General features: G+C 43.2%; 1 protein-coding gene across 1 annotated transcript in view; it reads left to right on the top strand.

Annotated features, from left to right (window-relative positions):
* NNT (nicotinamide nucleotide transhydrogenase) overlaps nucleotides 1–13,264 on the top strand; it is a 73,270-nt gene extending 60,006 nt beyond the window's left edge. Inside the window, exons 20-22 of the mRNA XM_069963051.1 lie at nucleotides 11,210–11,328; nucleotides 11,845–11,960; nucleotides 12,708–13,264. Of these exons, the coding sequence (XP_069819152.1) occupies nucleotides 11,210–11,328; nucleotides 11,845–11,960; nucleotides 12,708–12,857 (385 nt within the window). The 3' untranslated portion in view covers nucleotides 12,858–13,264. The remainder of the gene's footprint in view (nucleotides 1–11,209; nucleotides 11,329–11,844; nucleotides 11,961–12,707) is intronic.
* Nucleotides 13,265–15,291: the final 2,027 nt, after the last annotated feature.

Below are 15,291 nucleotides of genomic sequence, written 5' to 3'. Positions count from 1 at the left end.
CTGTGCCCTAGGCCTGCACTTCCTCGCCGTCCCTCCTCCCCGCCCTATTCATCATTAGGAATACTTGTCTGAACACTGCACAAATGCCTTAACGATCCAACACGTGCAGTTTTCAGACAAGTGATGAATAGGAGAAATCCCTCTAGGGGCATTCCTAATGGTGAAGAGGGCGAGGAGGAGGGACAGAGGGGTGGTGCAGGCCTAGGGCACAGATACACCTAGGGCACAGATACACTAGGCCACACCAGTTTGACACAGGGCCGCAAGATGAAGTTGTTTTTTAGGACAATCACTGCATCACCTGCCGAACAGACCCCACAACAGAGCTTTGATTAAAAGCAGCTATCCGAAGGTACAAGTGGTGGGGGCGTCAGATTGTGGGGTACAGAGTCTAAATAAAGGCAACCAGTCAGCATTTGTGCTGATTGGGCTCCCAGAACAGCTGCACACACCTGGAAGCCGGCTTTTCAGTGGTGTTGGGGGATCCGGGCTTCGTGGGCTTTATGTGTGGTAAATTGCATTTTAATATCACACGCAAGGCAGCAGGAGAGCTGTGAACTAGTCATCTGAGCTGTGACTAGTTACGGCTCTGTCATGTCAGCATGCTCTGCGGGGTGATTTACAGGCAAGGAGGCAAGTTATCAGCCGCTAACTGGCACAGCTAACCACCTTGCCTCAGCACACATTGATAACGCCAACCTGGATGATCTGTACTGTCGGAGCAATTTTTATGGGTTGTAGACACCGCCTCATGCTACTTCTATGGGTGAGAGCAATGACCAGATGCACAAGTGACCAAAACAGCCAGAAAGGATGAGAACAGAGAAATGGCCTGTGGTCACCACCTGCAGAACCGCTCCTTTATATGGATTATCTTGCTACTTGCCTATTATTTCTACCTAAAATGATCTCTACAAGGCAATAGAGCCTCAGCTTAGTTTTAGTCCTAGTGGTCAGAAACGACACTACACGACACTATTTTAGGATTATTTTACAATATAGATAATAAAATTGAATATTAGAAAAATTACCAAAAATTCTTAAATACGTTTAACCTTAAGAACTTGGTTTATGTAATTGGTCAGTGTCTAATGATGTTCCCTTTCACCTAACAATGCTACAAAGAAATAGATTCTGATACATGCAGTTGAGTTGAATAGAGAGAAAGAATGAGGAAGGTCTACACAGCATGCAGCAGGGGAACAGAGGAAGGTCAGTAAAAAACAGGAAATAGAAGGTTAAAGGAGTTATTCAGGATTTTAAAAAAGTACACCTACATTCTAGCAAAGACCGTGCCACCCCTGTTCTCAGGTTGTGTGTGGTATTATAATTCAGCTACATTTATTTCAGTGGAACTAAGCTGCAAACCCACACCCAAACAGGACAGGAGCGATGCTGTTTCTGGAAGAAAGTGGCCATGTTTTTCTGTGCCTTGACAACCCCTTATAAGGTATGTGCACAGTACGGAATCCGCGCCGATCACCTGTGACGGATTCTGCAGCTCGCCTCCGCTCACAGCCACGCGCATTTCTGGCCATGCCATAGACTCCATTCTATGGTCAGACGGATCCCAAAGAGGGCGGCGGAATCCATCCCGACCATAGAATGTAGTCTATGGCATGGGCAGAAATTTGTGCGGCCGTGAGCGAAGGTAAGCTGCGGAATCCGCCTCTGGTTCTGTAGTGTGCACATACCCTAAGAGTTATCCAAAGATTAAAAATGATTCCTTGTCCACAGGAGAGAGCTAGATAATTGGTGGGGATCTGACCCCTGCTGACCGCAAGTACAGAGGTCACTTGTCCCCCAAGTGAATGGAGCAGCAGTGCACATGTTCTCTCACTGCAAACATATGTAAGCCCTGATCTTCACTGATGTTCAAAAGACCCATAGACAGTGACTGAATTGGTGGCAGAGCATGCACACTGCCGCTCCATTCACTCAGGACCTGTGGGGATTCCAGTGAATATGAGGAAGTATAAGACACAATTACAGTTGTGGTAGGTCCCAGGTGTGTTAATATATATATATATATATATATATATATATATATATATATATATATATATATATATATATATATATATTATATATTATATTCGCAAAAACAATAGAGAAGTAAGTTTGTGTTAGGTGATCTTCTATTAGAAGGCTTCTCCCGCTCAGAGGAGACGGCAGTGACACATGTGCCGGGCTGCCTCTGACTTGGTGAATGTGCTGCTGTCGAGGAACTTGTCAGCAATGTTCTATGCCACACATTTCATGTTTCCTGGCACTTTTCCCGCTTCACTCTCACTTCCCATATAAATCCCTTCGGGACCATCTCCGACCATCTGCTTATCTTGCGTTAACTGTTGGTGAGAGGAAACATTTGCAGGACTGGCAGCGTCAGCTCGATGTTCCCGTCTCCAGACTCTCTCAGGCTTTCTGCTCCGGTTCATACAGTTAGTACCAGCGCTCTCATCTGTTCACAGCAATGTTTCCCATCCAGGGCAAACTGGTCTGTTCCCCTTCAATGTCATCCTCCTCCTCTGTACCCTGGATTACTCATCTCTATACTGCAGCATGTCACCGTACAGATAATAAGGAAGCCGCATTGATGGCACTTACTTATTATCCATATTTCTGAAGGCATGTGCTATGGAGAGACATGCTCTGGTCCATGCTTATATATCCCCAGGATATGCCATATTTGAGTGATAGATCTGGGTATCTCCATCCTGCTTTTACATGGCTTACATATAACTCTTGCTGATTCAGTTACAATGGAATATTCTGGTTATTGCTTGCAGTACCAGGTGTCACCCTGAAATATCCCACCTGCCTCATTGTGACTGCTCCCCTATCCCTCCCCTGCTCATATATAGGCTTCTGTATATATGCACAAGCCCACCAGGGAATCCGTGCATGGAACAAATGTATATAAATAGCAAACCTAATCTACCAGTGAGAGAGAGACTATAGGTTAGTTGTCAAGCATATAAACCAAGAAGAAAAACAGTCAGGAAGTACAAGGTAATATAGCTGCAGATCCACAAACAAGAGTCCGTAGGGGCCCTCCCCAGACACCGTAGTAATATACGATCATATAGTGAGAAGCAAAGGAAGACCATGGATGCTGCCCACTACACTCTGTTTCTCTGCCCCATAACCCTTATACTGAGGGTCGACAAAGGAATATGTTTTTCTATTATTGAATGACTGCTTGTACAGTACTACAAATAATAATAATAATAATTATATGTGTGTATACACACACACACACACACACACACACACAGGCTGTACTGGGAGTCCTAACATGGCAGCCACAGAGGCCTACACTACAGAAGACCCCTAGCCATGACAGCTGATCTATATCCTCACAAGTGTGGTGCAGGAGTACTTCTCTTAGTTCAGATAGGACTGTTGGCTGTCATAGAACTCCATAGACAATACTATTGACAGTCAGATGCAGTTAGCACTCTAAATATCTAGATTTGGACCAGGAGAGGGTTTCTATATGGATGTGCTACTGCTCTGGACAGTTCCTGACATGGACAGAAGTGGCAGCAGAGGGCACTGTGTCACATTGGAAAGAATTCATCCCTTCCTGTAGGACATACAGCAGCTGATAAGTACTAGAAGACTGGAGATTTTTAAATAGAAGTAACTTACAGATCTGTATAACTTCCAAGTGAACCTTTTCTTTGTTTCACGATGAAGTTATCAGCCTCATCCCGTAATATTTCCGCTCACTGTCCACATCAATCTTAGCGATGATCGTATTCCTGTCCTTGATGCTCCTGTTAGGTTTCTGGGGATACATCATTTATTTCTCTCGCACGGACATTTGTTTTGAAGAGAAGGTAAGGCCTATTTGTTAAACTGATAAGGACAGGCCGGCTTTTCCCTGGGCTGCTCTGACACTTGAGCAGCGCAGCCCTAAGTGGCAATGAAAAGCCAATGAAACATTGAATGCAAACAACGTCTGGCGTGCCCTTTGATCTGCGGAGAGTGGAAACCTGATCAAAGATTTCCTATGTCACTCCGGCAGCTAGATGTGTCTAAACTCTACCTAATCATTGTAAATGACTTCTAAATGCCCTGTCTGTTTACCGCAAACTGTAAATACAGATTTATTTCATACAATTACTATGTAACCGCGACAGGAACCTCTTGTTTAATCTAGGTCTTTCATCATGTTGTGGTGCTCCCACGGTGTTCATTGACTGCAGCTGCCCCTTTTCTTGGTTTCACTAGATCTGCACTGCCTCAGGACCATGTCTTGTTCAGTTTCCAGACACTGTGACACACACACACACACACACACACTTGCGCACACCCACCCCTTATGGAACTGTGCCAGGACAGACATACGGCTGTCATCAATTAGTCATGCCCTCCTTAGCCAAGAAACCATTCCCATCTGTCGATGGGGCTCTCTGTGACTTAGGATGGATTTTAACACGCAACGTTTTCAGGTTTGGCTATAGCCATAACACGCTATGTAGTCCTGGGCTGCTTCTGTACGTTCAATATCGAATGGTCCCGCCAGCTGGACCTACCTGCTGAACAGGATGAAACTATGAAATCCATTCTCTGGCACTGTGTTAGGCGTAGTTTATACATGGTTATGTGACCCAACAGTTAGCCAAATGGAAGAGAAGTAACTCGTAGCTCCATAGTCTAGTATTAATGACGTGACTAAGGGAAGGCCATCAATGAGAAGGTTTAGGACAACTACTTTAAGCACACTTGTTTGTAGACATGAGTGCAACTTGCGCATCCTCAAATCATATCTTTTGGAGTTTGAGTACCGGTGGCTGAAGAAATTGGATGCAGCCCTAGGGAATCCATGAAGACAGCGATACAGCCTATGGCTGTATCATGTTCTCCAGGCAGCCTACGGCTGGGTTCACACTCCGTTTTTTGCAATCCGTTTTTTGCAATCCGTTTTTTGCAATCCGTTTTTTGCAATCCGTTTTTTGCAATCCGTTTTTTGCAATCCGTTTTTTGCAATCCGTTTTTTGCAATCCGTTTTTAGCAATCCGTTTTTTGCAATCCGTTTTTTGCAATCCGTTTTTTGCAATCCGTTTTTTGCAATCCGTTTTTTTGCAAAACGTTGATGGAAAAAACGGATGCATGTGTGTGCGTTTTTCCATTGAATTCCATTATTCAAAAAAGGGTCAAAACAGATCCTTTTTTTTTTTTTTTAACGGACACAAAAATTTGGTCAACTATGTTTTTGTGTACCTGGAAAAAAACAAAACAAAACAATCTGTTTTGATCCATTTTTTTTTTATAATGGAATTTAATGGAAAAATTGATCAAAACTGATGCACATACATGCATCCATCCGTTCTTTCCATCTGTTTTTTATCCGTTTTTTTTTTTTTTTTTAAAGGATGAAAAAAACGTAGTGTGAACCCAGCCTAAGCTGCATACAACTTCTTCAGCCATCGGTAATTAAATGCAGAACAATTGGATTTGAGCATGCGCAGGTAATAGTTACGGGCCATACCTCTGGCATTATAGTTTCCATCACTGCTCAGGCCATGCTGACCATTCCTGTGTATGGGGAGGATCAGGGCCAGGTGGGAGAGAGAACTAGTGGCTGAACTATTGTTTGGCCATTAGGTATTGAAGGTGTAGTCCTTTCCATTATTATTAGAGCACTCCCAAATCAGTAATATGCATGTTTTGCTTAAAGGGGCTGTCCACACTTACATAAATATGGTCACCTTCTTCCAGAAATAGCACCACTCTTGTCCTCTGTTTCGGTGTGGGTTTTGCTGCTCAATTCCATTGAAGTGAATGGAGCTATAGCTGTGTTTTTTCTAATCCTGAATAAATCCTCTCCTATTTGTTTGACATTGCCTCCAAATTTGAGGTCTACATTAAATATCATATTTCAATATGGAATTTTAAACTCCTTGGTTGTAACCTTTCGGCAACCCTCAAGCAAGGGTTAAGCATGCCGGGCTCGGGATGCTCAGCACTATAAGACCGGCAGACTTTATCCCGCACAAATGTGGTGTTCCTTACAAATCTCCTAGACGCGTGTATTATTTAATCATCTGAACTTCAGAAAGCCGACACCAGAGATCTGCGGTGTGTTTGCAAATCTAGGAAGGTTTTAGTTACATAAACTTGTTATGTTCCTAGCACAGTGGATTTCACAGCAAAATCCAGGGGCTTAACTTTCAGGAAATCACTTGAATATTAAAAGCAGACAAGGCGCAGAACCGGGGAGCCCATAGACAATCCTCTTATTCAACAAGTCAGGGTTTTCTAAGGGTCTATACATTTTTGTCTCAATGTATGTGGTGTCCGTGTAGATGAAGAAAATTCTACTTTTTTTTTTTTTTTTTTTTTTCCTGGTGTCTTAAAATTGAGTCTTGCTAAACACCTTGCTTGAAAAAGGAGTCAAAAGTAATTTGGGATCACTTCTATATAGCCTCAAAACCAGTTACACCATTGTAGAGGTATATAATGCATTGAGCAACACAATATTCACACGCTGTAATTTTGCAATAAACAACGGCCATTGGTGCAGGTTGCAACAATAGCCGTTGTTTATTGACTCCGATCAATGACATTAAAATCTGAACAACAGCCATACCAAATAGTCTGTGCTCACAGTGTAAAGTATGGCTCCCGGCCATACTTTACGCTGTGGTCTATGGTAAATCGGAGTGCGAGCACACCCGAATGTGCCCGCATTCCAGTTAAAATCAAACGATGTTCATCCCATGTAAGACATCGGCCGTTGTTTGACACGGCTGTATCAAACAACGGCCAATGTTCATACCGAGTGTGAACATGGCCCAAAGGAGTTTTCCAGTGCTTAGAAAATCACTGTTCAAAGCAGTGTACCAATAGATAGGGATTTTAAGCCCAAGTGTGTGGTTCTCCGGACCATCTACAAGCTTAGTTGCTGCACACTGATGAAATAAAGCGATATTAGAGCACATAGAAGACACAGACAAGTGTTTTACAGGTATATGTCAAATGTGCAGCATCTAAGCTTGTGGATTGTGCGGAGAACTGCTCATAGAGTAGGGAGGGGGTGACCATATCACTTTATGCTGTTCAAGAACTGAGAATTTTTTTCAGTAAGACACGGCACATTATCCTACTTAAAAGAAAGGGCTGCCATTAGAAAATTCCACTGCTACACGGAGGGGGAACGTGGTGTGTACAGGGTTTAGGCAGGTGGTATGTGCCACAGTAACCTCTACATGAGAACTAGGTACTGGAGTGTCCTGTTCACTTGCTGCCTTCTCATAGTGTATCTTGGGGCCATCTATTCCCCACACACCTACATATGACACACAAAAAAAAAACTTTATTCATCAGACTGGGCCGTCTTTTTCCATTGTTCAATAGTCCAGCTCTGAGGCCATTGAAGGCACTTTCTGTGGTGGACAGGGAATATGACCTGGAATCTAGTTAAGAGCTTGTAATCGGCTTCTTACAGCTATGTGTCAATGAATGCTTATGCGGGGAAAACTGTCAATCACTGATTAGGACCACCCACTGGACTCCTAAGATTAGAAAGAGCAGGGACTGGACTCCTAAGACTAGAAGGAGCAGAGCATAATGATTTTTTCCTCAAACTATATATTACCCTGCTCAGCTCCTCCTGCCCTATAACATGCTGCCTGCTGATCAGACTGTATTTTAGCAGTGTAGTTTCCCTTTAAGTAATGCTATGAGTGTTTGAGTAAAAGCAGGAACATTTTGCTGCTACTTGTGGTTTTATGACAATGTTATCTTCTGGAAGCTCAGCAGTTCCACATTACCGTCTCCCTGCGGTCCTCCTCCTGCCATTACCAATACTCTGTAGTTGACATTTTTCTTCTTTCTATTTTCAAACTACTTCCTTCCTGTTAAAAACCCTCATCCTCCATATGCTCAGAATATGTCCCATCTCTTTGTATGTCTTAGTGCAAGAAGTTTTTAAAAAGATGACATTTCTCCAAACACATCCAGGGCGGCCTGCTAAAGCTTTGGTCGCTGTCTGAGAGAGCCCAAAGAAAGCAGACGAGCCTCTGAGCATTAGCCCTGATCACAACATATGCCAAATGATTTATGTCATCCACAAGAGCCTTTTTCAGAGTTCATTAAGAAAAAAGTACAAAGTCCTAATGAGATCCAGATCCAGGAAACTGAACGCCAGACGCCAAGCTGTACCAACCTCACACATTGCCAGGAATATCTATTTATATGGATGCGCTCGCTGTGGAGGGATATCATGAGGAAAGCTGGCCTTCAGCTAGACTGCAGTCTTGGCCTACATTCTGAAGGATTCTTTATATACTACATAAATTACTTCTGCTATGGATGACAAGTCATTGAACAATAAGTAATAAGTACATCCGGGTATGCAGTGTCTTGGTTGGAACCTACCTTTTATTCCCTACAACGTTGGATCACAGTACTTATCATAGTTGGTGTAAGGAACTTACTGTAGCCATACTGTATGTCGCACTGTTAGGCTCCTCTGTAGTTAGGCTCTTATACCGTATACCTCCCTCGTCCAAACCCCCACCTGATAGTTGTTCCCCCATACCTCACACCCTGTAGTTTTTACTCTGCAGGTAGTCCCCATACTTTATACCTCCGTCCCCTCTCTGTAGTTGGCCCACGTACCCTACATCCCTCCATACTCAATGTCCCCTACTGCGTATCTTCTGTAACTGGGGCCTGTTTTTGGAGTAGGGCTTATATTTCCAGCCTATTCCAGAAAGCCCAATATACCTGCATAAAACTTGTCCACTTTGTACTCTAGGCGGGGCTTCACAGCAGTTGGGCCCTTTCCAGCAAGTAGATGGGGCCCAATTGCTGTTAAGTCTCGCCTAGATGATACTGTCCACCAATGAAATGAAGCTAAAGTAAGAAGGTTGACAGTATCACTTTGTGTGGCGAAATCCTTTGGCAATTAAAAGTGATACTGTTGTCCGTCTTACTCTTGGTTCATTTCATTGGTGGACAGTATCACGTAGGTGGGGCTCAACAGAAATTGGGCCCCATCTACTTGCTGGAGAGGGCCCAACTGCCCTGAAGCCCCGCCTAGGTGATACTGTCTACCAATGAAATCAATCAAGAGTAAAAAGGACAACAGTATCACTTTAAATTGCCCAAGGATTTCGCCTCACAATCTGCATTTAATCCGATCTCAACATTGATCTCCTTAAAGTGTATTCCCGTTTCACCAACATATAAAAGAATATTAGCAAAAATACTCATGAATCCTACAAGCTTATCTATTTATGTTGAGATGGGAATACCACTGTAATAACATATTACTGTATATGCTGGCTTACTTGTAACTTTTAGCTTTGTGTCTATTTATTGACTCTTTTGCTCTTCTTTCTAAGATATTGGTCTCATGGCTTCCTGCCCTTTAAAGCGAAGGTACCACTAGGTACATCGCTATGGGCTTTTTACATTAACACGCTGGCACCGGCATGACAGTACCACAGTCCTTTTTTTGAACCGCCGCCCCGATTCCCTCGTATGGCACTGGCCTATTCCGGAGCAACGGCCGGGCATGAAGCCCGCTGGCCCCCAGTGTGACTATCTCCCCTCTGTAAGGCAGCTCCATAAGTCGTTGTCTGATGACACATTCCCTTTTAAGTAACATTTAATTGAGGAAAACTTTTCATAACTTCTAAGGACTTGAGCATACTTCCATCCATCGATGGATGGACACTTTTTTTTTTCCTCGCTACAGATCATCCGCATTGCTAGGCCCCTTGGAATATGGTGCAGTTACTCAACACTTTGTGATTGTAATCTTCAGCAGAAAATACTCGATCTAATGATGGGGGTCGCTTCATTTCACCCATCTGTCCCTGTATGTAGAATCTGGTGCAGCTGTGATATTTGGGCTCGGCGCGGCTGACTTGTCTCCATATAGCAGCGTCAGTGAGAAGTGCAGTCTGGACTAATTTAGTGGAGACCTCATGCGGAGCGGGTTGGAGTGTGAGGGCTTGTGTTGCTGTAATCTGCCATTGTGTTGTTAATCTGAACCACATTTGAACAATTACTTGCTCCAATTCTCTAGCGATTCATAAACATTGTTTACATGTTTCTCTAATTTCGATTATTCCCTCTTCTATTCCTCGCATTGGTGGCAGGGTTAACAAAATGCTATACATGACATCCGTATGCTAGATCTTTCCTCCGCAGTCACTGACGCTATTGAGCTGAGCTGATGGGAAAAAGCAAATGTACTATTTAGTTTAGTAATTCCATGTGAACTGCAGTACCACACGCAGCCTATGAACAGGGGTGGCGCTGTTTCAGCAAAATGCAAACCTTTTAGTTCTTTCGTATAACATATAGATGATATATGTTCATGTTCTCACGTGTAATGATGCGGAGGAAGAAATATTTGCACGCTGTAATAATAAAAGGCGTGTGGAGTGAGCCATTGGTTTATGTCGCCGGAGGATAATGTATATGTAAATTTGCAAATGTTTCATACATATTAGTTTAAGGAGCTGATTGTAACCTGTGTCATTTCTAAACAGTGGGGGGTGTTGTATATGGGTTTTGGGCCGTTCTGAGCCTGATGAGAAACGCAGATGATGCAGTAAATGAAAGTAGTATGATCTGGATAATTTTGTATATCCAATAACTACTTTTCACCTTGTCTTGTATATATGATCTAATCCTTCCCCAAGCTGTCTTTACATCCATATTTCTGACCTTGTCAAGTCTTAATATGTTCCATCCTCTGTCTTTCCATAATAGGATCCGGATTTCTGTACAGTATTTTTTTTTTTTTTTTTGTACTTTTAGTGGTTTGTGGTTGCAGTTTTGTACCCAGTTGAGCGTGTGCTGCTATATAGGATCTGCATGAAATCTGAGGAGTACAGAGGTAGAAACTCCACAAACAAACATCTATGAGAGTTCTAGGGCAACTCCGTGGATAACAGCCATAATATGGGTTCTCCGACACTCTCCCTCAGGAGGTATTCACATGTTCCAAGCACGGTCCGTAAATATGGCAGATTTGCTACGGAACGGAATTCAGTGTTCCTGGAGCTCCGAAACGATTTAAGTCTTTCCACTACTGAATTCCGTTCCGTAGCACATCGTTCGTGTTTATAAAACGTATGAATGCCCCCTTAGTATTGCTTAATACTATGGATCTCTTTCCCGATAAGAATTTGTACATAGAGACCTTGGTCCTGATGATACTTTTTTTGTTTTGTAGGTTCGGTATCCATCCCGTGGCAGGACGTATGCCTGGTCAGCTGAATGTACTACTGGCTGAAGCTGGTGTGCCCTATGATATAGTACTGGAGATGGAGGAGATCAATGAAGACTTCCCTGGTGAGGCTACCTTCACGTTTGTTATTGACCTATGTTAAAGGGGTTATCCAGCGCTACAAAAACATGCCCACTTTTCCCCCTCTCTTGTTTCCAGTTCAGGTGTGGTTTGCAATTAAGCTCCATTTACTTCAATGGAACTGAATTGAAAACCCCACCCAATCTGGAGACAAAAGTGGTGCAAAAGTTTCCATGTTGTTGTAGCACTGGATAACCCCTTTAACTGTGTTGTTGGGGGTAGAATAATATGCTGATAAATACTTCCTGAGTCATGGTCATTGCTCTTGGTGGGCTGCAGTCGACCATCTATTTCTTCCTTTTCTGAGTATATGCTATAATTTTGCGGAACTGAAAAAAGTAATTAGTAGATGGCATCAGAATGGATTGGTAGGCTCAAGTACGAGAGAGTACATGTTGACACGCCAGTATGTCTACATAGACAGTGAACTTATGACTGGTAGGATGTGTGTACTGACCCTGGCTTATTATATGATCGAATCTGTTCTCTTCCTTTTCTAGAAACCGATCTGGTTCTTGTGATCGGAGCCAATGACACCGTTAACTCTGCAGCTCAAGAAGACCCCAACTCTATCATTGCTGGTATGCCCGTCCTGGAAGTGTGGAAGTCTAAGCAGGTACGGGCCAGAGGCTCAGAAATGTTTGCTATATTGTGAGGAATTACCTTAAAAGGGGTTATTCAGTGTTAGAAGAACACGGCCACTTTCTTTCAGAGACAGCACCACTCCAGTTCAGGGACGGTTTTCAATTAAGCTCCATTCACTTCAATGGAACGCAGTTGCAAACCCCACCTAACCTGGAGACGAGTAGGGCTGTCTCTGGAACAAGGTGGCCATGTTTTTCTAATGCTGTGTAAATTTTAAAATGGAAAAATGAGAGGAAGCGGGAAGTGCATTCATTTTTTTTCCCATTGAAAAAAGTCAAATACGATCTTGTTTTTTGTGGGATGAGGTACAATTAGAGATGATCGGAGTAACAGTCTCAGCGGAGCAAAGCGCTTCGTTAAGACAGCTTGTCAGGCTGCTAGCTTTGAACCTGTACCATCTCTGTTTTGGCGCCTGGAAAAGCTGGATTCAATCCAGGGAAACTTTTCCCAGTTTCCCAGGACTGGATCCAGCTTTTCCAGGCACAGAGTTCAAAGCCAGCAGCCTGACAAGTCGATGACCAACATTAACAAAGCGCTTTGCTCCGCTGAGACTGTAACTTCGCTCATCTCTAGCTATAATTTTCAGTGGTTATTAATTCATTTTATTTTGTTTAGCATTACTGCATGGGAGAAATAATATTTTAAATTACAATTTTAAATTACAATTTTTTTTTTAATTTTTTTTTTTTAATTTTTACTATTTTTGGATTTTGTTCAGGTCATTGTAATGAAGAGGTCTCTGGGTGTTGGTTATGCTGCTGTTGACAATCCCATCTTTTACAAGCCCAATACCGCCATGTTGTTGGGTGATGCCAAGAAGACCTGTGACGCTCTGCAGTCTAAAGTGCGGGATTCCTTCCAGAATTAGATGCTCCTCAGAAGCTTACATCTTTTAACAGAAGCTCTACCGGCCAGTGTTAACAATATGGAAAACCACCTGCTGTTTTTTTTTTAAACTAGAACTTGGTAGCTTTAGACTACGGCCGGTCACATATGGCTAAAACAAACAGAAATTGGATTTGGTATTTTCAGTCCTTGATACCAGTTTTTTTTGCATGAGCCAAGAACGAGAACCCTTCACTACTGTACATGAAAGCGATCAATGTTTTATATATTTCTAATTGTAGCATACAACCTTTCTTAACAACAATAACGCATTGTATTTGATAATGTGAAGATCGGAGCCCCTGTTGTTACGCCCTCTGATCATGCAACAATTTCTCAGTTTTGTGAAACTGCAATGGTCCCTTTTAATAAAATCTTAAAGTGGCACAAGATGTTGAACGTGGTCAAATATTAGAGAAATCGTGATGTACTTATATTTCGCTACATTACATTAGTTCTTCTCAGGTTCCCAACCTTGATGATACCACACATCTGTTCACATACATCTCTTGTAGGTCATTTATTACAAGGTAGATTATGTATTTAGTGGCATCCACAGCATTGATGACTGAAAAGAAAGTAGACCCTTGAGGTGAACCGCTCTGAGCTGTGATACCACACACAACTTGGGCATGCTCGTGAACAGTCTGTAGTGTCAAGGCTGGACATTCTGGCTGAAATGTGATGGAGAAGGGGTGGATTATTTGAAGTCCTGCCAAAGGGGGAATAAATTACCTTATTTTGGCGACTGGCAAGTAGAAAATGGCCCCTTTATTATTATATCCCACGACAACCATTGGAAAACAAACCTGCTCATTGGGAGTCACTTCTCTAGTGAAGGTCTACAGGGATGGCCAGTTATAGGATGTTTATGGCAAAAGTCCTTTAAGGCTTTTCTTAGTCTGTTAACCTATTACAACCCCTTTAGTATATTTAGACTATATTAGTTCCGATTATCACTTTAGTGACCATTTTAGTGTATGTAGTAGTCACAGGGAGGTCCATTTACTGCACAGGAGGCTTTCTCTGTAACTAAACAAGTATGTAGGTGCAGGAACCAGAAAATAGTATAATGTCAGTGCCATTTTGTGTTAAGAGAAAGAAATAGAAAAAACTAGACTATCCTATGACCTTTTCTCCCACAAGTACATAGGACAATGTTATACCAGCCAGCAACATATCAACATGTCATGGTAGGACACTGGACGTTGCTAAAAGGGAAGGGCTGCAACTTCATTCTTACAGCCAGCATACTACGAATCATCTTTTTTCATCAGGCACACATTCTGCAAGGGAAGAACTATTGTTGCCTGTATATAACATTGCAGTTTACAGACTGAACAAATCATCCTGATCTAGTATCTAGGTTCCAGTTTTTAGATGATGCGAACAAAATCATGTGAAGTAGAACCGATGATTTGAGCTTTCACTGATAACATGTTACCTCAATGACTTTACTAGGAACCCGTTGCAGGACAATGTCACTACTCTAGCTCTGATTGTGAGCACTCCAGTGCTTTCATCTATGCTCTCCCTATAGGGGTGGTCACAAGGCCTCTGACTGGTCCAGTGCTTTCATCTATGCTCTCCCTATAGGGGCGGTCACAAGGCCTCTGACTGGTCCAGTACAGTCATCTATGCTTCCCTTTATAGGTGCGGTCACAAGGCCTCTGACTGGTCCAGTAGTCATCTATGCTTCCCCCTATAGGTGCGGTCACAGGGCCTCTGATATGACTGGTCCAGTACAGTCATCTATGCTTCCCCCTATAGGTGCGGTCACAGGGCCTCTGACTGGTCCAGTAGTCATCTATGCTCCCCTATAGGTGCGGTCACAGGGCCTCTGATATGACTGGTCCAGTACAGTCATCTATGCTCCCCTATAGGTGCGGTCACAGGGCCTCTGATATTACTGATCCAGTACAGTCATCTATGCTTCTCCCTATAGGTGCGGTCACAAGGCCTCTGACTGGTCCAGTACAGTCATCTATGCTTCCCCCTATAGGTGCGGTCACAAGGCCTCTGACTGGTCCAGTAGTCATCTATGCTTCCCCCTATAGGTGCGGTCACACAGCCTCTGACTGGTCCAGTAGTCATCTATGCTTCCCCTTTAGGTGCGGTCACACAGCCTCTGACTGGTCCAGTAGTCATCTATGCTTCCCCTTTAGGTGCGGTCACAGGGCCTCTGATATGACTAATCCAGTACAGTCACCAATGCTTCACCCTATAGGTGCTGTCACATGGCCTCTGATATGACTGGTCCAGTACAGTCATCTATGCTTCCCCTATAGGTGCTGTCACATGGCCTCTGATATGACTGGGTCCAGTACAGTCATCTATGCTTCCCCTATAGGTGCTGTCACATGGCCTCTGATATGACTGGGTCCAGTACAGTCATCTATGCTTCCCCTATAGGTGCT

This window comes from Dendropsophus ebraccatus, chromosome 3 (assembly GCF_027789765.1).
Source record: "Dendropsophus ebraccatus isolate aDenEbr1 chromosome 3, aDenEbr1.pat, whole genome shotgun sequence".
NCBI lineage: Eukaryota > Metazoa > Chordata > Amphibia > Anura > Hylidae > Dendropsophus > Dendropsophus ebraccatus.
Note: the sequence above shows the minus strand (reverse complement) of the source record. Positions and strands in the feature narration are given on the sequence as shown.